Below are 27,342 nucleotides of genomic sequence, written 5' to 3'. Positions count from 1 at the left end.
TTTCTATGAAATGTTCCATTGTTGCTTATACGCTTTTATGTTTTATGACCGAGAAATAAAGTTGTATGTTCTCGTATGTGCATTTAAGAAATTATTATTTAATATGATGTTACGTTGTGGCCATATGTTGACTGTTGTTATGTAAGTCAACTCACAAAAATGAAGAAGTTCAAAAATTAAAGAGTAAATGGCTTTTTTTTTTTTTTTTTTTTTTTTTTTTTTTTTTTTTTTTTTTTTTTGAAAAAAAGAGTAATTATTGTTCCACATTTTGCATTATATTCTTCAAATCAATAAATTTGTGCTAGTACACACTTTCAGGAGTGGCCTACTGTTAATTAATGGTGTAAGCTCATTTTATTTCTTCCAGATCCCTCCAGCCATTTCAGCATGAAAGAGGAACAAACATACTCACACACAAACTTTAGCATTTATAGAAGTAATATATACAGGACATTATGATACAGATACGTCAGATGACAGTGATTATGATTACTGTTTGTTGTTCAACAGCTATTTGTCCTATGATTGTATTACTCAATTGAGTCCATTCATTGTGGTCCTGTTTCATTATTGCTTTCTTATTTGTTGTATGTTATGTATTTGAACCTGTTGCCTTGAACTCCTCTCTTTTGACCTGGAAGTGTATTCATCATTTTGCTTGCTTCTGCTTGCATTTTAGCCTCTTTCACCCAAAAGAGGAAATATTTGTTCAATAAAATTACAGGATCATTGTTCTTGCCGTCCTGTTTAGTGTTGTTATAGTTGCCAAAAAATAAAACCTTTTCCTTCTTTTATACCAGTAAAATGTCAAATACAGGTTTTGCTGAGAATACAGATTCTGTAGGTGTCACAAAATTAATTTTTATGTTTATTTGATTTTTTTGTTGTTGCCGCACGGTTTGAAAGTGCAGCATTACTTATATCTGACGTACAATTATGCTTGCAGGTTCTGCTTAATACTACACAGATGTATTACTATTTCTTTCATAAAACACCTTCAATGGCTCTAAAAAGGGTAATTATGATCCTTGCAGCCTCACTGGAGTTTGAGAAGAAGCACAACAGTGAGATTGTTGAGAGACCAACAGACAATGAAGAAGTTCCTCATGTGAGTATAACTGTATTTTCTGCTAATGTTTTACTGGATCTTAATTACACAAGAATTATTCTGACATTAAAGAACAACACTACAGACTTGAAATGTAATGCATGAAGGTACTCTCATTTTAACATTTGAAACTATAACTTTTTAAATATTGTTAATTTATAATTTATTCATATTTGTTTGTAGTAATACACATGAGCGATGTGTGTTAATTAAATGTTATAAAGAGCATGTTTATGGAATTAAATTAAGGTCAGTTGTTAAATATATTGTCATTATCTTGTAGTTTGTTTACAATGCGCTCTCTTTAGAAGGATAATGTATGAATGATGATTGTAAGGACACACATTGTTTGTAATAATACTTACTCTTCAAATGCCAGACTTGAGGTGATAACAATAAATACAGGACCTTAAAGGAAAACTGCAGTTGTAGAAATAGGTAAAAAATTTACAGCTGCAGGATGTTACATGTGACACTGAATAACAGTTCTTCCTCTTAACTAAGCATTCTGTTCAGAAAATGTAGAGGAAAGTGCCAGACCTTGTAAGTAGAGGGATAAGTCTGTCACATAAAGATGAACGTACAAGATAGCAGTAGTGCTATTGGAATACTATCGTGCAGCTGGACTAAACCCAGAAGACGTGTTACCTTTCAAGCGATCTGCCATCTTGATTCTACCCTGAATATGTTTTATCTTAATTGTTTTCTTGTACGGCCACTGTTGTTGAATTATCTTGATGCAGTGGAACTGCTATGCAGTGCCCCCATCCCTTGCCATGTGACTTCTCCACCTGCAGAGGGTCGAGGGCTGCAAGAGAGCTTCATAGTATTCAAGCTACGTAATGATGTAAATGTCGTTTAGTAATGCTCTTGTATTTCATTGCTCTAATATATCAGTTACAACATTGGGTGAATGAATCAGTACAGCAGAACATCATCTGTGAACAGTCTCGAGGGTAGAAGTGATGCTACATGTTGTATGGTAGAGGGATTGTGCTGCCACAGTGAAGTAGACAGCGCAAATTGATACCACAGATATTAGCGACGGCTCCTGAAGACCACACCTCCCCCCTCAGCATGGCAGCGCCTTCACACTGAGGTCAGTTTAGTGTCGAGCTGTCGAGAACTCTCCCAGTTCAAGATATTAGCTGCAGCAGTCGACATCATTGAGTAGGACAGTGACAGTTAAAGTTTCTAATGGACAGATGCTTTCATCAGTGTTGAACATTGCACCTCAAGAGAATGGTTTGTTAATTAAAGTAAATCTTTTATGTGATAAAGTTAATTACTATTTTATGGTTTCTAGTATGATAAGCCTTCTTCCAGATCAGTCAAGCAACCCACAGTTGTGACTAGACAAAAGTAGAAGAATGAGATTTTCACTCTGCAGCAGAGTGTGCACTGATATGAAACTTCCTGGCAGATTAAAACTGTGTGCCGGACCCTGACTCGAACTCGGGACCTTTGCCTTTCGCGGGCAAGTGCTCTACCACTGAGCTACCTAAGCACGACTCACGCCTCGTCCTCACAGCTTTACTTCTGCCAGTATCTCGTCTCCTACCTTCCAAACTTTACAGAAGCTCTCCCCAAGGCTGTGGCTAAGCCATGTCTCCGCAATATCCTTTCTTTCAGGACTGCTAGTTTTGCAGGTTCGCAGGTGAGCTTCTGTAAAGTTTGGAAGGTAGGAGACGAGGTACTGGCAGAAGTAAAGCTGTGAGGACGGGGCGTGAGTCGTACTTGGGTAGCTCAGATGGTAGAGCACTTGCCCGCGAAAGGCAAAGGTCCCGAGTTCGAGTCATGGTCCGGCATGCAGTTTTAATCTGCCAAGACGTTTAAGACAAAGGTAATTTCAGATGGTCATAATACTATCCATTGATCAGATAAAATTAGTCTCCTTCTATTATCTTTGCCACTTTCTTCTCACTTTGCTCTACCTAACTTTGCCTCATGCCAGTTGAGAAGTTCTAAAAACATTTATCCTCCTCCATATGGGATTATGTTTACCTTCCTAACCAGAGCTATATGTCCAGAAACTGAGCCAGTGATACAGCAGTCAGCACAGGATTCAAGGAAATAGTCATCTGAGGTATGACCTTTCTGGAGATTCTGTATAAGATCAACATAAATTACAAAAACAGTTATCATATGAAACCCAGCTCTCTCAGCTCATCTACTAGATCTTGAGAGCAGCAGATACTTGTGGCCAGGTTGGTATGGTGTTCCTCAACTTCGGGAGATATTCGATATAGCTGCACCGTGCCACCTAATGAACAAAACAAGTGTGTCTCAAATATCAGACTAGTTGTGGGATTGAATTGAAGAGTTTCTAGCAAATCGAACACACTATGTCATTCTTAAGGGAGAGAAATATTCAAACATAAGTGTGACTTCAGACAAACCCTGAAAGAGTGCTGTAGGAGTCATTGAAAGTTCCTTCTGGCTTTTGATGGATGATGCTGTTATATACAGACATGCCTCACTAAAAATGTATTGTATGGATGACTAATAATTATTTGTGGTGTTGTTTTGTGTGTGTTGTATAAATGATTATGGAATTAAATGAAGGGCTAGGGTGGAATCTCGGAATCTCGTGATGACACACAACTTGCTGAGGTTACCTTCCATTAGCAAAGTGGGTGCGTAGAGTGAGTGTGATATGATTTATAAATTATAGTGCAGCAATCAGTTCTGTCTCTCTCTCTCTCTCTCTCTCTCTCCCTCTCTCCAGGTTTTATTTGGCAAATCCAGATTTCAGCTAGTGCCTTGCCATTATCAATGTACTATTTTCTAATCTCGATGCATGTCAGTTCCCTGTTGTTCAGGCATCTGTCACAGTTCTTTGAAAACTACATACAGTATGCAGCACGTAGTATTCAAAGAACTGTGACTGACACCTAAACAACAGGGAACTGACATGCATCAAGACTAGAAAATAGTGCACTGATAATGGCCACGCACTAGCCGAAATCTGGATTTGCAAAATAACCTGCAAAAACCTGGAAAAAAAATAATACGACAGATTGCTGCACTCTATAATTTATAAGACATAACTTACTCCTCTGGAATGACAGAAATATGTTACCAAGCTTAACATTTGCCTCTGACTGACTAATTGTCAACAATGCCACAATCCCAAGAGACACTGCAGGAAGATAATAACCCAGTTGCCATTATTTTAACAAAATTTCAATATCAGTGTGGCAGTTGGACCCTCATCACACAATGTCATTTGCATTAAACTGAACAGATATGGAGTACATGAGTTTATTCTCAATCATTACCAGCAGTGGATACTCATCGTATTGTATAGTTTCCATATTGTGCCAAGCAAAGTGTTGTAACCAAGTAATACACAAAACCAACCAAGTCACCCAACTATGACATTGGTAACCTCTGAACATCAAGCCTCTTGGGATCCAGAAGATACAAACTAGAAATACAACAAAGTCACCATTACTCCGCACATATCCATGCACAGGCCGCCGGTAGATGGCACTGTGGGAAATGTGCTGTGTGCACGCTTCCCACTATCGGCCTCTAGTGGCTGGCCTACACTGATCAGTTGAAAGGTGATTTGAGTGCACACTTGGCAAGCCACACTCGATGCACTCAAACTCACATGCAGTAGTAGTGGGATACAGCACAAAACTCTTTGGTAAGGAATAAAATGTACTTACACATGTACCTCACTGAAAGGATTGGCATTAAACAATCTGACTTTTGTTTATATTGTGTGCAGATATCTTGCAGCCAAAAATGTGTTTACATATGCATTCAATGAAAATACATAACACACAAAAAGGAGGGAGTGTGAAGGAAAATGTAGAAAATGTCACAGGAATATTTAGAACATTGGCTCAAAATCTGGCGACCTCTTCTGTCCCTGCTGGCTCAATGCCAGTGATAAAATTTTCTTTCATTATCAGGTTTCACATGACCTCTCGCTTGTGTGGGTACCACTACCTTCTATGTTTTTGACCTTGTCTGCAGAGGCTACTAAATATAACTAGTAAATGAAAAATAAATAAGAACCTGATTTTCCAAAATATTGGATTGTTTCTTCTTTCTTTAGGCACAACTGGTAGTGATTGAGATGCTCATGTTATCTTGTAGTATTGTTCTTTCCTCACTGAATGACCGCTTTCTTTCCTTCCAGGGCAGAAAGATTTCTACATGGTTCCTAATGTTGTCTGTTTCTTCAGACATGCATCCATGTCTGAAGGACATTGTAATGTGAAGGTACAGACACTCTATAAACACAGACATTGTAAGCATCAATGATGTATCCTTGCCTCAATGGGCCAAAATTACAATAAAATATTTCTCTCTTCCTGTGCAGGAATCACGAAATGGGCTATTGGACTTTTTCATGACATGTGGAAGTTTGGGTCGGTCCTAGAGGCATGCTCAGATAACTGAAGTGTTTAATGTGACTACTCATGGCAACTGCGAGACATAGGTTCCACTATCAGTGTGGCACAAATTTTTGAGTATCACAAATAACTGACATCAACCCGGATTCACAAAATTCAAATCCATTTCATAACATTAAAGAGGGCAACTTTCTATAATCTTATCAAAGTGTATACTTTGCTGTATACAGGTGTGATTGAAATGGCTGCTTTTCTGTTTTTTGCACACCTTATGGCCTTCCATCTATTTACAATAGAAGAGATGAACTATTTGAAGATTGCAGTCTCTTTTGATTTTGGTCTTTCGACTGTCTTTGGTTTGTCCTTGCCGTAGCAGCTGTGAGCTTTTTTTATTTGGAGTATCATTTGCATGCATCTTAGGTTATGAAGGTTCAGTGTTTGGTTTCCACAGTAGACAGCAGACATTTTCACCGTAAAGTGTCATGTTATTGTGGCTAGAGATAGATTCCTTCCACTGATTTATTTTGCTTTCAGTAAGCATACTGATGAGGCTGTGGACTTTCTACATTTTTCCTTCAAAGAAAGGCTTTGTTATAAATGAAGTGAAACACACATTTAGAAAAGGAAGGACAAACTAGCTTAGAGCTATTGATTGTAGGGCAGCCATCTATAACTAGTACTCCTCATTGAGACTCGTTTCACTTTCACAAAGATATTTATCTAATTAAATCTTATATGAGCTTCTTATTTTTTATTTACAAGCAGATTTACTGAGGGATCAGCTTATAACTTAAAAGAAACTTATTTTAATAATTTAATAGATAAAATTGTGCCACTGCCTAACTGCAACTATTGATTTATTAATCTGTCATCCAATTCACTCACTCAAGCATCACTTTCACCGTAATAGTTTCGATCCCTTGTGTCATACTCCGACCTTGATTCGGCTGTGTAGAAACTAGCTGAGACGGTCATAAAACAAAGCATTATAATACTGCTTTTTGCTCTCTATAATAATTGACAGAGATATTTCTGTTCTCTTACTGGCATTTAGTCTAGCGAATGTGGTTGATACCTGACTTCATTCTTCAACATTGGGAAACTCTAAACTTTGCTGTCAAGTGTGACTCTTTTATCTGCTGGCTGATGGATCTATGAGATGTTACTCATGTAGCTTACAGAAAATCTAACAATACAAAATGGGCTGTTCACTTGTCATTGGGGTTTCCCTTCTCAGTCTAATGAACTTTCTACACAGCAAATAAATGGAAGTCCAAAATAATTAAGAAATGTTCCCAGATACTGGATTTCAGAGTTCATCATATAGTAATTACAGAACCCCTGTGTGGTTTCATTTTTGTTAGAGGTGAAATCTGATTACTGTATATGATTTACTATTATGCCATTGTAGGATCATAGTGAACTTAATTTTTTTCTTAGATTGCTGTGTAATTCTGTATTAAAGTATGGCAAAAGTGTATTATTTCTTTAAATTCTTTTATGCATAAGGATCAAACAGTGGAAAATCCAGGATAGAATGTAACAATATTATGAAACTTCAGCAACTTTCCTTTTCATAATATGTATTCATAAGGAGTAACCCATCATCAATTTGGACAGTTTACATGGAGCCAACTATGATGATTTTTTTTTTTTCCATTTTTCTTCAACAGCTCATTAAGCAGATACCAAACCTCAGTGAGAAGAATCGTGAGCGACCACTGTGCTTCCTGTACTCTTTGAAGGCACGTGCAATCATTCATGCCCATCTGTCTCGAATTCCTCTCAACCCAGAAACTCTTGATAAGGATCGACAGTACATTGTAAAGAAATGTCCGTATCTTATCCAAGAAATGGTCAACTGTGTGTCCCAGCTCATTCTTCTGGCATATGCCAGGCGAAGTAAGTATTGTATGAATGCTATAAGGTGATTTGAGCTCTGTGCATTTAGATTTCAGAGTGGAAGAAAAAGATAGCTCAAAGTGACACTAGAAAACATTGTAATGTGATATGTATTGTTGTAGACCTATGCCCATCTTAATGAGAATTTATTTGTAATGCGTAGCAGTACTATGTTCTCAGCTTTTTCTTTGCTGTGTAGCTTGTATTTCTAGCTGCCTTTATATGTTTTCAACTGTAGCATGAAAGTTATATGTAAACCAAATAACTTTTATAAGTAGATAGGCTGCATTGGTACATTATTTTTTTCAGTTACATGAAAGTAATGGTTTAAAAAACATCAGATATATGCAGTAGATATAATAAATTAGTAAGAGCAATTTAGGTCATCACTTAGGTTTTCAACTGTAGCATGAAAATTGTACGTAAATCAAATAAACCAAATAACTTTTCTAAGTAGGTAAGCTGTATTGGTACATGATTTTTTTTTTCAGTTATGTGAAAGTAACTGTTTAAAAAACACTATATATTTGCAGTAGATATAGGAAATTAGTAAGAGCTATGTAGGTCATCACTTATCCTACGGACAGATATTTGGTGATTGTAATGAATGGTTGTAACAATGTAATACTTAACACAGTTAACCATGTCAATTACAAGGGTTTTCAATTAAGAGAGAATGGGTGTGTGTACACATAATTTGTAGTGTGATTCTACTTGTGAAAATAAACCAAAAAAGTCCTTCGAACACAAGTCAGATTTTCGATCATTAAGGAACTGGAGCAGGTTGAAGATACACACGTCCATGAATGGATATGAAGACAAGTGTGAATATTACTTGCCGAAATGCAATGTAGATGCTGTGGTGGGCAGAATAATGCTGGGACAGGTGACAGATCCATCCTACAAGATGTGTCAGGGTTCTCCAACAGATGGAAGCACTTTGACAGTGAACCGAGGCAATAGCTGCAGACGTAAACAGTGTACAATCATGGGTTGGATCAGTGAGTAGTCGTAAGGCTGTGTGCATGTTGCGCTCAAGTGTTGTTTAATTGAGCAAGTCCATTGTGTCTGTGCATAGCAACATGCCACATACATGCAGTAAAAGCATAACTCTAGTCTGGAGGCATTTAAACCAAATGTTGTATATACATGACTCGTTATTTGTGGACTTGTTTGTGTAAAGTACTCTGAGGATAACATACTTGTACTGTCTAATAGGGGTGGGGTTGAGAAGCCACAATATGAAAAAATATTAGATAGCAACCCATATGAGTGTAGAATCCATAGTTTTTGGGTTCACAAGGTTCATTGGTGACAGAATACGTAGTTTTCGGGGCCACAAGTTTCATTGGTGACAGTCCTGGTATGTTCCCATCGTAGAACTATAGGTTGGAGAGGGAGAAGGGGTGGGAGACACTGTGATGTAACACTACCTCTGTAACACCTGAAGCAATTTCTGCCAAACTTGGCACAAGTAAAACTTCTTCCTGAAAAAATTGTAACAGACAAGCTTATGGGCAAAAAAGCATGACTCAGGAACACCCGGAGCAATTTCTATCAAACTTGGCTTGTACGTGACTCATTATTTGTAGATAAATACTGTGGGAGTAACATACCCTACAACTGCTGGAGGTGCTATATTCCTTTCCGGCAATCAGCTGACTTCAAATACTTTAAAAGTAAACAGTAGTCTCTTACATGCATCATTCAATGCATCAACCCGGTACAAGACCTGAGCAGTGCAGCAACCCAACAATTTTGTCAATGTGTTTAGTGTCGGAGATCATGAAGCACGACAGAATACTTCAGATACATTTAATGTCCTCTCTAGAGTTTTGTGTGTGTGTGTGTGAGGGGGTGGGGGGGTAGTTGGGTAAGAGATCATTTGCAGATGTTATTTTGGGGGAAAATGTGGGATTAAGAAAGATGACCATTAGCATTCAGTTAGATCATGGGAGAAAACTAGTACATATTAGTATTAGTTTGTAAATGTAATCATTATTATTTAAAGTAATTTTTATGTTTTTCTGTAAATTGTACATGATATTTCACAACATTTTCTCAGTTTAACTGAAAAAAGTGCCACATAAATATTGCACATGGGTACCTTTTATTATGTTTCAGTACCAAGACTGCCAAATATTGAGACAATAGAAAACTGTATGAAACTGTGTCCAATGATAGTACAGGCTATGTGGGAATATAAAAGTCCACTCTTACAGCTGCCATATGTTACAGATGACAATTTGAAGTATTTTGTAAATAAAAAGGTAAGTACAAGTAAGAAGACTGGTAATAGGTATCTGCATAATTTAGTTACGAAAAATCTGTTACTTGCATAATTATGATTCTTAGTGTATCCCAGATGTGGAGTAAACGGGTTCTATGCTTGTAAATAGTAAGGAGGCAATATAAATGCTCTTGAGATTCTAGAGTGTTGTCAGACTGCCTTGTTAAAAACTGTATGCTATTTCAGCGAAGTGCAATGAAGGGACTCATTTTCCAATATTTGGATGAATTTTTTTGTATATCTACCTTATAGGGTGATATTCTCAAAGTCAAAGTTATCCTCCACTCCATGAATTAGCATAGGGGGAACAGGTGCAAGAATCCTGCGTTGGCATTCTAGACAAGGTTGTAATGGAGGTGCTTCACCATTGCATTCTCCGACCTGTTATGAAGTGTCAGTTGTGTGGATGGCTGTGACGAGAACTTGTACAGTATAGTGTTGGATTTGTATTGTCACGAATGAAGGGAAGGGAGAAAGTAAAGGCAAGTACCAGCGTCTAGCCTAAATGCGTCAAAGATCACAAGGGGACTGCCCAGCTCAGCACCCTCAGCCATCAACAATGCCAGATGACCTCACTTCATGAAGCCCTATGGAGAGGTTTGGAGCTTAACCAAGGGCACTGACTCAAAGGCTGGTGACTTATCCCACTACCTCTCCTCCTCTTATCAGCTGAATACTGATTGGAAAATTTTCCCCCTCTAGGATTCTAACTGGCTTATGTCTCAAGTCTAGCGCTGCTGCACAGACCTGTGTTGGTGACCTGGGCTACAGAAGCAGGTTCAAAGTTACTATTGATAATTTATTTCATGTAAGACACAGCATTCCTGAGGTAAGTTCAAGAAAAATGCATATGTGCATCTCAAGTGCATACCTCGTATGTTGATTGCACAGAACTGAACAATAGTATATATATATATATATATATATATATTCATTCATTTTCTTCACAGTTGCCATTTGAAACAGCATGAGGCCCAAAGCACACTCTGCAATACCCTTTTTCTCTTAAACCGTGGTTTCTGGTCTGTTCGACTGGGCTTAAGGTAACAGATAAGAACACTGAAATTTGGAAAGAAAGTCTGCATAAAAGAGGCACAGGATTCTCTGTACTGTGAATTTTTATGAACATCTTGCTGACTTGCACCGTTGAAATAAGAGAACACAGAAGCACACTCACACTTTTAAAATGAACAAAAAGCACAAATAATCATGCATCTTTTTAAGGTACTGCTACTCTTTGATGCAGATCTGCTGACAAGATGAGATTGAGTCCTTTTGTACAATGACTTACTTGTAGTTATCATCTCTGTTTCAACAAACATAGGATGAAGTGAATGATACTAAGTTCGACATGAAAGTTGGTCTCTATGTGACTGAATTGTTATGCAATGGTTCTTGACTGAACTCTTATGCGACAGTTCTGAATCTGAAACTGGCCACTCTTCTGCACTAAAATGAATAATGATAATGTGTTGCCTAAAAATTCAGTTTGGTGGCCTTCTCATTAAGCCTTCTTATCGCCTATGTACCAATTGTTCCAGGAGTAAGCTCCATTTTTTCTCTACTTTTTTTTTCTACTTTCAGAGTAAACAGAATATTAGGGAGGCGAGAATTAAAATGTTACAGACATTAATGTTATGTAACAGCTTCTTTTGGTGAGATGACAAAGATATTATTTACACATCATTTAAAAGGAAAAGAAGAATGTGAGCCAAAAAGAAATACTTTACATTCATCCACTAATGTCTCGCCACAATAATTCGCTATTGTGGTCTTCCATTAATAATCAGGAATGATTTTCTGAAGATAATCAGTTGGTGATTCATTAAGAGGTCACAGAAATTTAGCCAAACCTTTGTCTGAGAGTCCAACATCATTTACTACCCCACGAATCCTAAATGGAACAATTAAGTTAGGAAAAAACAACATTTCTGTAGAGCTGGAGATAACGGCAATTGCTTAATTGTAGAAATAATGTCTGTGATTATAAAGATAATTACATTTATTTAGAAATAAATGTGGTTTAATTATTCTAAGAACAGTTAATGTAAATTTTTAAAACCATTAATTAATTTTAAAAGATTTTATAATGTCTTGTTTTATTTTGTTAAATAAACTTCTTTTGTATAGTTTATCACATCAGTACAAATTTTCTAGATTCATCTAACTATATCCAGTACAGAATTCTTTGCAATTATAAAATTTATAAAATATTTGTTCGCTTTTACAGAGATATATAAAAACAATTCAGCAGTTTGCTCAATTAAAACATGAAGAGAGGAGGAGCATTTTACGCAATCTTTCTGATGAACAGTACCATGATGTAATGAAGGTTGCAGGGAAAATGCCTTATATTGAGTTTAAAGTGAGATCTGAAGGTGAGTATTTTACAGATTACAGTCATTGCCTGATTCCTGTTATTATTATTATTATTATTATTATTATTATTATTATTATTATTATTATTATTATTCCTTCATTATTTCAATCAATTAGAGACCATAATAACTAAATGCTCTTTTTTCCTGGACATCAACTGCCACCCGGTGCTCCTGCATTTGTTTGAGGTGTTATTTTCTCTCTTCGGTCTACATCTTCAACTTCGGCTTTTCCTGGAAACCTTTATGTGCTCGTAGTTTTTTCTTAAGCAGGTCACGTGACGATATCTTTAAAAGATTTATACAGTTCTCCTTTGGGTTCCTTTAACTAGAAGGACAGTTAATATCCTTCTAGATATCCTTTCTGAATTCATTTGGGTCATGTGGCCATAAAAGGCAATCTTTTCTTGAATCATGTCATGTGTCTCCTCTACATGCTTATATAGATCATGATTGTGAAGTGTTTTGTACTAACTGTTTTCTTTGACAGGACCTTGGACTTTTTTCTTCATCTCTCTTTCTTTGGCCTTGCATTTCTCCATTAGGCCTTTCCTGTTCATTGTAAGAATTTCTGTCTCATACTGAGCCTCCTATCGAATAATTGTGCAGCAGTGTGTAATTTTGTCATTTAAGGATATTGATTTCTAGTGTAGGTGCCTTTAGTAAGTTTGTAGGGCAATTTCCAGTTTCTAAATGTGGGCACAGAGTCTTTCACCTAGGAATTGAAAGTTTCCTTTCCCAATTAATTTTTTTGTAGTCGGGTCTCCAGTTCTCTTGGCATTTATTTTATGTTCGTCATAAAGAGTGCCTTCTGAAAGGAGAACTGAAGTCCAGCCTTCACTGCTTGTGTCCTCGATAGATTAAGCTGTTTTTATGGTTAATCTTTGGAATCTGAAAAGGTCATTAGATGATCTGCAAAGGCTAGACAGGGGTTAGTGAGATTCGTGTACTTGTAGACTAGCCTTTATTGATTTTCTACCGCTGAACTCTTTCAGTCATTCTCAGATCATTTTTTCTAAAATACACTTGGAAGCGATGATGTTCAGATTAACAATCTGTTCAGCACATGATCGTCTTTTGTTGAAACCCTTCGATATTTCCCTAACTGTGGATTGATTTGTTGTTCTACCTTATGCTGTAGAGCCTTTGAAAGGATATTGTGAGTTGTCAGCAGGAAAGATATGTCATCGTAGTTGTTCACATCTGTTCTTTCATCTTTCTTATGTAGTGGATGAATTATGGCAGGGGTCCATCCATTTGAAATTTTTTTGCTTTCCCAAATCTGTTGAATAATTGCAACAAGTTTATTGATTGCTTTTGCCTTGCATACTTCCACACATCAGCATTTATCAGATGTTCACCCAGTGGTTGTTTGTACTTCAGTGCTCAGATGATCTTCCTCATTTTTTCCTTTGTGGAAAGAGGTTTGGATGGATGTTGGGATTGTTTTTGTATGTGAATGTGGTCTCTGGAATCTTGTATTTGTGGAGACATTCAAAATAACTTGTAGTTAGCAGTTACCTTTGTCACAATACGCTACCTTCCCTTTGAAATCTTTGAATCATAGACTCCTGCCGTTGTACTTGTTCAGACTGTACTTGAAGATTTTACTGAATTTACATGTATTATCGCTCTGGAAGCCTTGCTCAGCCTATAGAAACTGCTTTGTAACCAAGTGCAGAATTCACCCTGTGGATGGCTTTTTTATGCTGATTTTCTTCTGTTGAGGAAGTTGACCCTATTTGCTTTATTTTTCTGGCAATTTCATCTCTGTCAAGCATTTGTCGTAGTTGTACTACAGAATCACATTTGTTATACCACCAAGCATGCTTTCTTCATTTTGTGAGTGAGACAGTCTCCTCAGATTTTATGACTATAGCCTATTGTAGTAGTTCACAGTTCCAGAATTTAAAGTATCCAACATGTGGGTGAATTTGTGGCTGCTCCTTATCCTGTCTTCGCCACACTTTTTTCAGGAGGAAACTTCTTGCTAGTCAATGAAAATAATCAATTTTTGAAAATATTATGTCATTGGATAGATAAAAAAATCTACTTATCAAGCAGTGGGAGGCAAACAAACTAATAACGGTATTTAAATTTGCAAGCTTTTGGAGTCCGTGGCCCTTTCTTCTGGCAGAAGGGTTGAAGGGGAGGGGAGAGAGGTGAAGGAAAAGCACTAGTGAGATCTAAGAAATGGGGTGAGTTTGAAAAAATCATCCAGAATCCCAGATCAATGGAGACTTACCATATGGGATAGGAAGGAATGACTAATTATTGGGGACTGCGCTGGACGAGATTTGGAATCGTGAGAGCTTAAAGTTGGAAGGTGGATAATGCACAAGACAGAGATTACTGCCAAAACATAGCATATAAGTTAGTGTTTTGTGGCGATCAGTATATGATGGTGAGACAAGGCACCCGTGACTTATTTCAATTTGCTGATCTTAAGAATGGTGTTTGAATTGAAAGTAAGGAAAGGGCACCAAGGTCACAACTGTCACGTTCTAGAGAATGCTCTGCACCAACATATTGTGTGTTGCCAGTATACACCATCTGCCTATGCCCATTCATCCTAATGGATAACTTGGTGGTAGTCATACCGATGTACATAACAGCTGGTATATGACACGCATCATTTTGCAGGTGGCTCACTCTAGATAGTGCATGTTTTATCAGTATAGATGGTGGTAGGAGGATGAATAGGGCAAGTCTCACGGAGGAGACAGTCACTGGGGCAGGAGCTATAGGGTAAGGAAATGGATGCAGAAGAAAAATAGGGTCTGACAAGGATACTGCGGAGATTAGGAGGGCAATGAAAAGCTATTGTAGGTATCATGGGCAAGACCAGAATAACACTGAGTGACAAGAGGTGTTGTTTTTGGAAGGATTGGATGTGCTGGCTCAGGAAAACTGCTTTTGAACTGGGCTGGTGGGGTACTTACATCAAGTAAGGGTTGAGATGAGAATGGTGATGTATATCCAAACAAATACACTTGTCTCAAATGCCAAGATGGTATGGGAGGGAACGTTTGAGATGGAAAGGATTGCAACTGTCAAAATGTAAGTACTGTTGTTTGTTAGTAGGTTTAACGTGAACAGAAATCTGTTGCTAACCTTCAGTGAAGATCAGATCAAAATTGAGGAAAGTGACATGGGATCTGCAATAGGACCATGAGAAATTTAATTGGGGGAATGTATTGAGAGGTTCCAAGAATTTTAATGGTCAGCCTTACCATGAGTCCATGTGGCAAAGAAGTCGTCAATGTGTCTAAACCAAACTAGGAGCTGAAGGCTAATGAATCTTAGGGTTGCCCATCCCACCACCACCACCACTAAGTGAGGCATGAAAAGGTTGGCATACAAAGGAGCCTTACTGATACTCATGACTGCGCTCCTGATCTGTTAGTATGTGTGCCTCTCAAAGGTAAAGTAGTAGTTAGTAAGCATAAAGATGATTAAGCTGAGCAGAAAGGATGTCACCAGTTTGGAATCAGATGGATGCTGACTGAGGAAATGTTCAGCAGCAGACCAACCATGCACATAGGGGTAGCTAGTATAGAGAGAGGTGGCATCAGTGGCGACAAGCAGCGTATGTGGTGGGAGTGGAATGAGCACAGATTCAGACAATCTATGAAATGGTCAGTGTCTATTATAGGAGTGAAGTCTTTGTATTATGGGTTATGGGTGCTGATCAACTAAGGCAGATATGAGTATGGTTGTTGCTTTGTAGTCGGCAACTACGGGGCGGCCTGTTGTAGAGCATTTTCTACAACATGAAAGTTATGACCTCGGTGCCTGTTCCATCACGTGTCACCTGGATTCGTTCCCCAGACACCAGTTTCTCAGAATTGCGCAGATGGGATCTGTTGTTATAATCTGTCCTCGGTTCTCCCCACCCATGTGGCCTTAATTTACATTAATTTCTTTGGTTTCAGCATTTCTTCACAGCAACTATTCATTTCCTCTTTTCCTTTGAGTTTTCTACACCTTTCATGTTATGACCTGTCTGTTCTCCCACTTCTGTCACGACCAAGGCACTTAGATTACTGCGATTATTAACTCCTGCACAATGTTTTGGCAGTAATATCTGTCTTACATATTACCCTATCTTTCACCTTTAATCTCTCAGGTTTACAAATCTCATTCGGTGCAGTCACCTAAAATCAGTCTTTCCTTCCCGTCTGATAAGTTTCCCGTGATCCAGGACTGGATAACTTTTCCAAATTCTCACCATTTCCTAAATCTCACTAGTTCTTTTCCTTCACTCCTCTGCCTTTCCGTTTAACTCTTCTGCCCGAAGGAGGAGCCACTAGATCAAAATCCTTGCAAATTTAAATACCTTTATATCTTTGTTCCCCATTCGCCACATGGTGAGTAGATTTTTTATCTATCTAATTACATTATTTGATCTTTGAAAGTTAGTTATCCAAGTCTACATTGGCATTTCTCAGAATCTTTACTTTCTGGATCTCTTACACTTTCCATCAAATGACGAAGTGGACAATTTGGAATTCACCGAGGTTGGAGTTTGGATATGTCCAGATCTTTAGTTTTCTGGGTCGGTGTTTCAAAGCAGCTGACTTAAGAACCAGATTGAATGTTCTGCATAACTCCACTAGTCTCCCCATTGCAACTGGTTCTCATGTGCGCTCGATAGTTTGCAATAATCTTATGACGTTTTCTTTCTTTGTCAGGCTAGGCATTGAAATTCTCAAGCAGAATTGTGATGTGTGTGTCAGGTAACTTTGAAAGGATATCTTCTGTTTCCTCCGAGAATGCACCTATTTCTTCTAGGTCCTCCTTAATTGCCCGATTGATTGGTGCATGTACATTCACCATTGTATAAACTCTACTTGCACACTGAAAAGAAAGAGTATTGACTTGTCTGTTAGGGGAGGTGAAGTCCCTAATCAAATCCAAAATCTTCCTCCTGACAGTAATAAATCTGTGTCTAATTGTGGGATGGGTTTTACTGCTTGTTAATCATTCTTGCCTTTGAAGATTCTATAACCTTGTGATTGAAGAATTTTCATTCATGAATCTTGATCCCTAAATTGTTGCGATCAGTATGTGACCTCAAGAAATGGCATCAGTGGTTTATTCCAGTTTTTTGGTCTTAAGAATGAAGTTTGAATTGAAAGCAGAAAAATAAATCTTCAGCATTTACATCAAAACAGTCTTAAATTCTCTTATATCTCCAATCATCTCGGTACAGGTTCCCCAGGATCCAGAACCCTGTGTGGTTCACCAAAGGTGGTGGTGGTGGAATCATTACCACCTGCTACAGCAGCATAGTAGCTTGTTGTTGTTGTTGTTGTTGTTGTTGTTGTCCTTATAGAATGACATGTTCATTTCACTGAGATGAATAATTGGTAACACTGCAGATTATCTACATTTCAGTCGTTCCATTTGTTTTGCTGTGAATAATGCCAAGGACTATGGAATTCTAGGACTACATTGTTAAATACATTCATCATAGAACCTAAGATGTGAGACTTGCCGTTGTGCTGTGTGTGCCCATTATTGCCCTCTCATTTCAAAGAGAACTGCACAAATGGTGATATTTTGTTTTCTGGAATTTTTGTCAGAATACTGATACAGACTACACCATACCACAGTCATTTTGAACATTTCTTCCCCCTCCCTCCCCTCCCCCTTTCTGCTCCTCGATCGTGTATGATGGCTGATTTACAACTATTCTTCAGTTTACTTCTAAAGGCTCTAAGGGTCTCTGGATGCCTACCCTTCTCACTAAAGGTGAATATGTTGTGTCTCGGGACCCAAGTGATCTTAGTGATTTTGATCAAGATAAACTCGCATTGCAGTGTTCTTCTTAGACATGCCGGTGTGGTAGTGTGCACAGAATCAGCTAAGTGAAAAGTCTGTGCAGTGCGCACGTTTACTCACATATAAAAACCTACTTAGGAATTTTCATTTGTGCAAGACTGCATGTATAAGATCATGTGCTGATTTAAAGTTCTAGATTCACATATTTTACTGTATGTGTTGTTTCTGTGTAATCTTTTATTGCTTTACCAATACTCGTTTGTATTGTGATGTATTTTGAATTTCCAAACATTCGCGAGTGCCGCTATAAACTCATACTGTTGTTGTCAGATGTGGGCTTAAACTCACTTGTGCTCTTTTAAAAATTTTGAGAACATTAGGCCTATCTTCAATCAGAACAGTCATTCTCTCTCATTTCACTGTACAATTATGTGAGAAGTGCATTACTTTCAGAATTTTTGGATCCTTACAAAGTTATATTTTCGTAAGTTACCAATAAGTGTCTTTTGTATATGTAATTTATTTCGTGGGAAGTCAGTGTTTTGGTTCAAAATTCTGCCAAACATTAAATCACCCTTGAACTTCATTATACATCAACGCAAATAAACAGGCATTATTGAGAATTTTCGGAAGCTATAATTGTCCTTGCATAATCTATAAGCAGTTTGCAGCAAATTTGCATTTGTGATTTAGTTACTGTAGCAGATTTTCTAACTAACATTGTATTACACCTAGTTTTTCCTTAAAGAGGAGTAGCCCTATATATATTCTGCATTTATTTTAAATTAGCTCTGTTTTTAAATTTCTAACAGCTACAGTTAACCTCAAGACATTTTAGGAAACTAGTAGTTTTTACCATAGGTTTTGTGTTGCGTTAATAGAAATCTCATTTTGTGTATTTACTTCAATTCTTATAGGTAAGTAGCAACTTTTTAAGTCAACAGTTTAAAAGATATTTGTTGTTGTCGTTGTTGTGGTCTTCAGTCCAGAGACTTGTTTGATGCAGCCCTCCATGCTACTCTATTGTGCAAGCTGCTTCATCTCCCAGTACCTACTGCAATCTACATCCTTCTGAATCTGCTTAGTGTATTCATCTCTTGGTCTCCCCCTACGATTTTTACTCCCTCCCCCCGAGCTTACCTCCAATACTAAATTGGTGATCCCTTGATGCCTCAGAACATTTCCTGCCAATCGAAACCTCCTTCTAGTCAAGTTGTACCACATATTTCTCTTCTCTCCAATTCTATTCAATACCTCGTCATTAGTTACGTGATTTACCTATCTAATCTTCAGCTTTCTTCTGTAGCACCACATTTCTAAAGCTTCTATTCTCTTCTTGTCCAAACTATTTATCGTCCACGCTTCACTTCCATACATGGCTACACTCCATACAAATACTTTCAGAAAAGACTTCCTGACACTTAAATTTATACTCAATGTTAACAAATTTCTCTTCTTCAGAAACGCTTTCCTTGCCATTGCCAGTCTACATTTTATATCCTCTCTACTTCGACCATTATCAGTTATTTTGCTCTCCAAATAGCAAAACATATGTACTAATTTAAGTGTCTCATTTCCTAATCTAATTCCCTCAGCAGCACCCGATTTAATTCAACTACATTCCATTATCGTTGTTTCGCTTTTGTTAATGTTAATCTATTATCCTCCTTTCAAGACAGTGTCCATTCCATTCAACTGCTCTTCCAGGACCTTTGCCGTCTCTGACAGAATTACAATGTCTTCGACGAATCTCAAAGTTTTTATTTCTTCTTCGTGTATTTTAATTCCTACTCTGAATTTTTCTTTTGTTTCCTTTACTGCTTGCTCAATATACAGATTGAATAACATTGGGGATAGGCAATAACCCTGTCTCACTCCCTTCCTTACCACTGCTTCCCTTTCACCCCCCCCTCGACTCTTATATAACTGACATCTGGTTTCTGTAAAAATTGTAAATAGCTTTTCGCTCCCTGTATTTTACCCCTGCCACCTTAAGAATTTGAAAGAGAGTATTCCAGTCAACATTGTCAAAAGCTTTCTCTAATTGTACAAATGCTAGAAATGTAGGTTTGCCTTTCCTTAATCTATCTTCTAAGATAGTCGTAGGGTCAGTATTGCCTCATGTGTTCCAACATTTCTACGGAAACCAAACTGATCTTCCCCTAGGTCGACATCTACCATTTTTCTGTTCATCTGTAAATAATTCGTGTTACTATTTTGCAGCTGTGACTTATTAAACTGATAGTTTGGTAATTGACATATCTGTCAACACCTGCTTTCTTTGAGATTGGAATAATTATATTCTTCTTGAAGCGTGGGGGTAGTTCGATGGGCTCATACATCTTGCTCACCAGATGGTAGAGTTTTGTCAGGGCTGGCTCTCCCATGGCTGTCAACAGTTCTAATGGAATATTGTCTACTCCCAGGAACTTGTTTCTATTTAAATCTTTCAATGCCTTATCAAACTCCTCGCGCAGTATCATATTTCCCATTTCATTTTCACCTACATCCTCTTCCATTTCCATAGTACTGTCCTCAAGTACATCGCCTTTGTATAGACCCTCTATATACTCCTTCCACCTTTCTGCTTTCCCTTCTTTGTTTAGAACTCGGTTTCCATCTGAGCTCTTGATACTCATACAAGTAGTTCTCTTTTCTCCAAGGGTCTCTCTAATTTTCCTGTAGGCAGTATCTATCTTACCACTAGTGAGCTGTGCCTCTACATCCTTACATTTGACCTGTAGCCATCCTTGATTAGCCATTTTGCACTTCATGTCAATCTCATTTTTGAGATGTTTGTATTCATTTTTGCCTGCTTCATTTGCTGCATTTTTATATTATCTTCTTTCATCAACTAAGTTCAATACATCCTCTGTTACCCGATGATTTCTACTAGTTCTCATCTTTCTGCCTACTTGATCCTCTGCCTTCACTATTTCATCCTACTCAGCTATGCTCAGTGAAGCATACCTTCATATCACAAAGCACAATGTTCACTTAAGAACTGCTACATCTGCAGAAGACAGGCTCATTGTAACACTGTGAGTTCTTGTACAGGAGAGGGTTGGGGTGGGTCAGGTCAGGTCTCAAATCATCCTAATCTGTTTTTGTATTCATTGTGCCTCATGTTGTAAAGTGCCTCATCAGCTTCATACATCTCTATTAATTTTGTAGTTGTTGGCATACCAATTGTATTTACCGGCAATGTTTATAAAAACACTACAGATGACAGAACGCTGCAGCGATGCTAGCTCTCCTTGTGGTAACATGTTACATTGCTGTGAACAGAAGACAAGCAACTTCTTTGATCAAATCTATAGTGATGCTGTATATTTGATCAAATATTGGATGACATTTGACAAAGTTCCCTATTACACCATCAAATATCTTTGACAAAGAAATTTGATAGTGTAATACCAGCCTTTCCTGCTGTCGAATTCCAGTGACCCATGGCTATTCAATTTTCGTGTCCCTTCTCTATCTGAATAATTTCTTTTATCTCATCCTACATTTCATCAATCTCTTCGTCATCTATGGAGCTAGTTGTCATATAAACTTGTATTGATTATTAAACCTACTCCTGCTTAACCGCTATCTGATTTTGTATTTATAACTCTGTGTTTACCTGACCAGAAGTCTTGTTCCTCCTGCCACAGAACTTCACTAATTCCCACTATATCTAACTTTAACCTATCCATTTCCCTTTTTAAACTTTCTAACCTACCTGCCCGATTAAATGATCTGACATTCCATACTCCGATCTGTAGAACACCAGTTTTCTTTCTCCTGATAACGACATCCTCCTCAGTAGTTCCTGCCTGGAGATCTGAAAGGGTGAATATTTTACCTCCAAAATATTTTACCCAAGAGGATGCCATCATCATTTAACCACACAGTGAATCCGCATGTCCTCGGGAAAAATTACGGCTGTAGTTACCCCTTGCTTTCAGCCATTCTCAGTACCAGCACAGCAAGGCCGTTTGGTTAATGTTACAAGGCCAGATCAGTCAATCATCCAGACTTTTGCCCCTACAACTACTGAAAAGGCTGCTGCCCCTCTTCAGAAACCACATCTTTGTCTGACCTCTCAACAGATACACCTCGCTTTTGGTTGCAACATAAGCCTCTCCACCAATGGCCAGGTCCATGGTTCATGGGGAGGAAAAGATATTTAGTGGACTTAAAGTTATTTGTTCACATCCTTGTAATACATTGCACCAGCCAAAATGCAGCACCACTATGAATACTGTTCTGGAAATCACCTTGATTGGTAGCTGTTGTGAATTGGTGTGTTGGAAGAGCTCTCAAGAGTAAAGTACATAGGTGCCTCAAGGACTATCCTCTCCTGCGAATCCTGTCTCCTCTTCAGAAAGTACGAAATCCCCCTAACCAACAAGTTGATGTTCTGTCCTTCACTAAAACTGAAACTGAGCCAGTAAGACTCACACCACCTGTTTTGGAGAAACCTGTTTTGTCTGGTGTCAGCTGGAGACAAATGCAAAAGTGTAGGAGTCTATTAATTGCCAGCAGATCAAATGTACAGTGAGTGATGGTATCTCTTAGGAAAATAGCAGCAAGGGACAGGAAAGGACACCAGGTGCACTCAGTATGTATGCCTGGGGGCTCATTTAAAATGTTGGAGAAGCTATTCCAGCAGCTATTTTGGGAACAGGATGCAACCAACAGGAGATTGTGGCACACGTTGGAACAAATGATGCCTGTCATCTGGGCTCCGAGGTCATTCTTGGGTCATTCCCACGACTGGCAGAGGAGGTCGAGAAGACTAGCGTTCCCAGAACTGATTGTGGGTGTTTGGTTCTGTGTTGAGTGGAAGGACTGAACCAGAGACTTCAAAAGTTCTGTAACAAGCTAGACTGCGACTTTCCGGACTTGCACCATAGGGTTGAGAACTAGGGTCCCCCTAAATGGGTCAGCTGTGCACTACACATCAGAGGCTGCTACTCACATAGTTGACTGTGTGCGAGGCACACACAAGAGATTGTTTTTTTTTTTAAAAAAAAAAAAAAGATTATGTGACTCTCCATCCAATCCAGTTAACAATAGCTGTAGAATACCCAGAAGTACCTGTGTAAGATCGAAAGAAATGCTGCCCTCGGGTGAGAGAATTAAAATTCTAATGGCAGACTGGCGAAGGATTTGCAACAAAGTGCCAGAGTTTGAAGAAATTGTGAAGAGCAGTGAAGCTTACATAATACAGGGTACAGAATGATGAAATTTGACTGAAATTGATTACAAGGAGATTTTTGAGGAACATTTAAGTATATATTGAAATCAAAGGCAAGGAGGTAATGGAGGCGGTGTATTTGTCACAGTAGACGAGAAACTCAAATCCACTTAGGTAGTAACTGAAGCTGCATATGAGATTGTTTAGGGAAGACTCAATATCAGGGATGGGCATAAAATGATTATTGGATCCTTGTAATACCCACCAGACTCATGTCCTGATGTAACTGAAACTTTAAATCTTGGTTCACTTGTATGTAAGTTCCCCAATCATACTGTAATCATCAGTGGAGACTTTAATGATCCAACAATTAATTGGGAAAATAATGGTTTTGTTAGTGGTGGGCATGATAAGACATCCTTTGAAGCTTTACTTAATGCATTCTCTGAAAACTACCTTTACTAGATATTAGCAACCTCATTTATGATGCAAACATATTGGATCCTGTTTGAGGATGTTCACATTGAAACTGGCATCAGTGAAAATGATGCAGTTGAGGCAACTATGTTTCCAAAGTACAAATGACAACTAAAACAAATAGAAAGATGTATATGTTCAGTAAACCAGATAAAAAGTCGGTAGTGTCACATGTCAGTGAGGAACTTGAAACTTTCATCACATGGTAGGAGCATGTAGAGGAACTATTGCTCGGGTTTAAAAGAATAATTGAGCATGCTCTGGGCAGATACATATCCAGTACAAAAGTTCATAATGGGAGGGAACCTCCATGGTATACAGTCACTGTAAAGAAACTTACAAAAAAATTGAGGTTACTGGATAATAGGTGTAAAACAAAGCATAGCATATAGAGTTATATGTTGAATTACATGCATTTGGTCGTCAAGGAAGCAATATGTGATGCCTTCAATGACTGTTGTAGCAGAATGTTGTCAAGTGATCTCTCACAGAAACCAAATAAACTCTGGTAATATGTAAAGACTGTTAGTGGCATCAAAGCTAGTGTCCATTGAGGATAGCAAAGCAAAAACTAAAACACCTAACTCCATGTTCCTTTACAAAAGTAGACCAAGGAGAATTACCCCAATTTAATCCTCATACCAGTTAAAAGGTAAATGACATAATATTAGTGCCAGTAGTGTTCAGAAATAGCTGAAATGGTTAAAATTGAACAAAGCTCCATGGCCCAATGGAATCCCTGTCAGATTCCATTCTGAATTTGCGGCTGAGTTAGCCTCTCTTCTAACTGTAATGTGATGTAAATGCCTCAAACAAAAAGCTGTGCCCAGTTCTTGGAAAAAGGCACAGGTCACATCCATCTACGAGAAGTGTGGTAGAAGTGATCCACAAAACTGTCCAATATCCTTGACACTGATTTGTTGTAGAATCTTAGAACATATTCTAAGCTCAAACATAATGAAGTGTCTTGAACGTAATGACCACCTCAATGCCAACCAGCATGGATTTCGAAAACATCGATCATGTGAAACTCAACTTGCACTTTTCTCACATGACAGATTGAAAACTTTGGATCAAGGCAGTCAGTAGAAGTTCTATTTCTTGACTTCCAGAAAGCACTTGACACGGTAGCACACCTACAATTATTGTCAAAAGTATGATCAAATGGGGTATCAAGTGAAATTTGTGACTGGATTGGGGGTTTTTGGTAGGGAGGACACAGCATATTATTTTGGTTGGAGAATCATCATCAGATGTAGAAGTAACTTTGGGTTTGCCCCAGGGAAGTGTGTTGGGACGCTTGCTGTTCATGTTGTGTACTAATGACCTTCCACACAATATTAATAGTGAAACCAGATTTTTTTGCAGCTGATGCAGTTAACTGTAATGAAGTACTATCTGAAATAAGCTGCATAAATATTCATCCAGAGCTTGATAAGATTTCAGTTTGCTTTAAATGTTCAGAAATGTAAAATATTGCACTTCATAAAACAAAAAATGTAGTATCCTGTTACTATAATATCAATGAGTCGCTGTTGGAATCAGCCAACTCACACATATACTTTCGCATAGCACATTGAAGAGATATGAAATGGAATGATCACAAAAGTTCAGATGCGGGTAAAGCAGGTGGAATACTTCAGTTTATTGATAGAATACTGGAAAAGTGCAGTAAGTCTGCAACCTGTGGGAGAGTGTCACATAGATACTGAAGAAACTGAACTCGAAGACTATACTGAGAAAGGAACTAACTTGATTAATTACTCTAGGAATATGCTACTACCTCCTACATATCACTCACAAAGGGATCATGAAGATAAGATTAGAATAATTGCTGCACACACAGAGGCAGTCAGACAATCATTCTTCCTGTGCTCCATATGTGAAAGGAACAGCAAGAAACCCCAATAATTGGTACAGTGGGATGTACCGTCTGCCATGCGTGTCACAGTGGTTTGTAGAGTATAGATGTAAATGTAGATCTGCCACTCCCTTCTAACTTTCCCCAGCCTGTCTCTCTTTCCATTCTGAAGAAGCAATGCACTCTTCTCTGAAGCATGAGTGTGCCCAAAACAGCAGAACAATGATCTAGGTAGTTTCGTTAGTCTGTAGTGTTGTATGCTGCAATGTTGGTGGATGAAGAAGCACATTTTCACTCTAATTGGAATAGTGAACAGCTGCTGCACCAATGCGCCCTCAACAGTCTCGAGGTCACAGTATCGTGTGGAATCATTGGCTTGTATTTTTTGAAGATAAAGATATCATCATGACAATTATGTTCAGGGTAGTGAAGCAGCCAAAACTGCCCTAATCCATAATCAACCATTTCTTACATATTACGTGATTGAAATGTTCACTCATTTCTTCTTACCACACATAGTAGGGACACATATCACTAAAATCACAATTTATTGCAAAATTTCAGTGCTTATGTTAGAGTGTACAGTGGATAACTTTGCCCAGCAACTATGAATATATACCCAGAACTATGATGAGTATATTCTGCTTATTATTTACTTATTTCCTTCCTTTGTTGTGTCCCCTCGTCAGGTTAGTGTTTCAAGCAACTCTCCCCCCACCCCCACCCCCACCCCCTGCTTACATTGAACTTGATGTACACATATTAAAATATTTTGTTTGTAACAATTAAGGGTCACATATAAATATATGTAAGCAGTTGGTGTTACAGAGGGTTCCAGTAAATTGTGTACTGTTTTTGATAGTCCGTATTAATGGAACAAACTGATATACCATTACAATTCTTGTGCGGGAGAAGGCTATTTTATCTCTTTAGCAGCCAAACAACATCGATGCTGCTGAACTATTGACCAAACTATGGCTATCAGTGTTGCTAATATGATAACTGCACAGGATGCCTCAGTAGTTTCTCGTACCTCATTCAGTGTATCTGACTTGTGTTGATAAACTTCATTTTTCAAGGTCCCTCCATAGGTAGAAGTCAAGTGGTGTAAGGTCTGGAGACCATGGTGGGTATTCAACAGCCCCTCTTCGACCTATCCATTGTCCAAATAGATTTTCATCCAGATAGGCTCCGCCATCTCTGCGGTGGTGAGATGGAGTGCCTTCTTGCTGTAGGAAAAATCTTTCATTTTCAAACACCTTTCGGATGACAGGTAAAATCGGCATTTGCAGCGTTTGAAGATACATCTCACCAGTAAAGGTACCTTCGAAGAAGAATGGGCCAGTCAAACCACATGATGACAGACCACACCACCCATTAACACCCAGTAGATTAACATGCTTGTTCACGTGAACACGAAGGTTTTCAGGAGCCCAGTATTCGCAGTTGTGCCAGTTTACAGTACTGTTCAGTTTGAATTGAGCCTCGTAAAACCAGATAACCGTCCCTGCAAACTGTTCATCCTCATATAGCATGCCTTCGGACCACTTAAATCCTTCAAATCGGGTCACCCTCATTCATAGCACACAGCAAGCTTGCGGTGTACACTTACCACTTTGCTGCCTTCAGAATTTGTTGCATACTTGATCATCTTACCCCATGTTTACGTGCACCCTACTATCAAGTTTTTGAGATGACCTAGTGAAATTTCGCAACACATCAGCACTGAAAGCTGGACTAGTTGATGATTTTGGTTGGCCAGACCTTTCATTATGTACATTCTGAACAGTACCATTGGCTTCAAATTTATCCCAAATACGATAAGTTGTTGTACGTGTTGGTAGCGTAGTTCCATACACATGCCATTGTCCTTCTACCTGCATCATGATTTCGTAGTTCCAGTACTGCTTCAGTGCCGCCTTGCATTGCTCAGATAACAGTCTTAACTTCATTCATTGCTGCACTGTCACCCGCTGGAAAA

At 38.3% G+C, this 27,342-nt stretch overlaps 1 protein-coding gene across 1 annotated transcript in view; it reads left to right on the top strand.

Annotated features, from left to right (window-relative positions):
- The window catches only part of LOC126284533 (translocation protein SEC63 homolog), a 150,823-nt gene that overhangs the window by 72,939 nt on the left and 50,542 nt on the right, over nt 1-27,342 (top strand). The window contains 4 exon segments of the mRNA XM_049983531.1: nt 947-1,108; nt 7,155-7,383; nt 9,508-9,653; nt 11,904-12,051. Of these exon segments, the coding sequence (XP_049839488.1) occupies nt 947-1,108; nt 7,155-7,383; nt 9,508-9,653; nt 11,904-12,051 (685 nt within the window).

The sequence above is a fragment of the Schistocerca gregaria genome, chromosome 8 (assembly GCF_023897955.1).
Source record: "Schistocerca gregaria isolate iqSchGreg1 chromosome 8, iqSchGreg1.2, whole genome shotgun sequence".
Classification (NCBI taxonomy): Eukaryota; Metazoa; Arthropoda; class Insecta; order Orthoptera; family Acrididae; genus Schistocerca; species Schistocerca gregaria.
The sequence above is the reverse complement of the archived record's forward strand: the minus strand, read 5'-3'. Positions and strand labels throughout refer to the sequence as shown.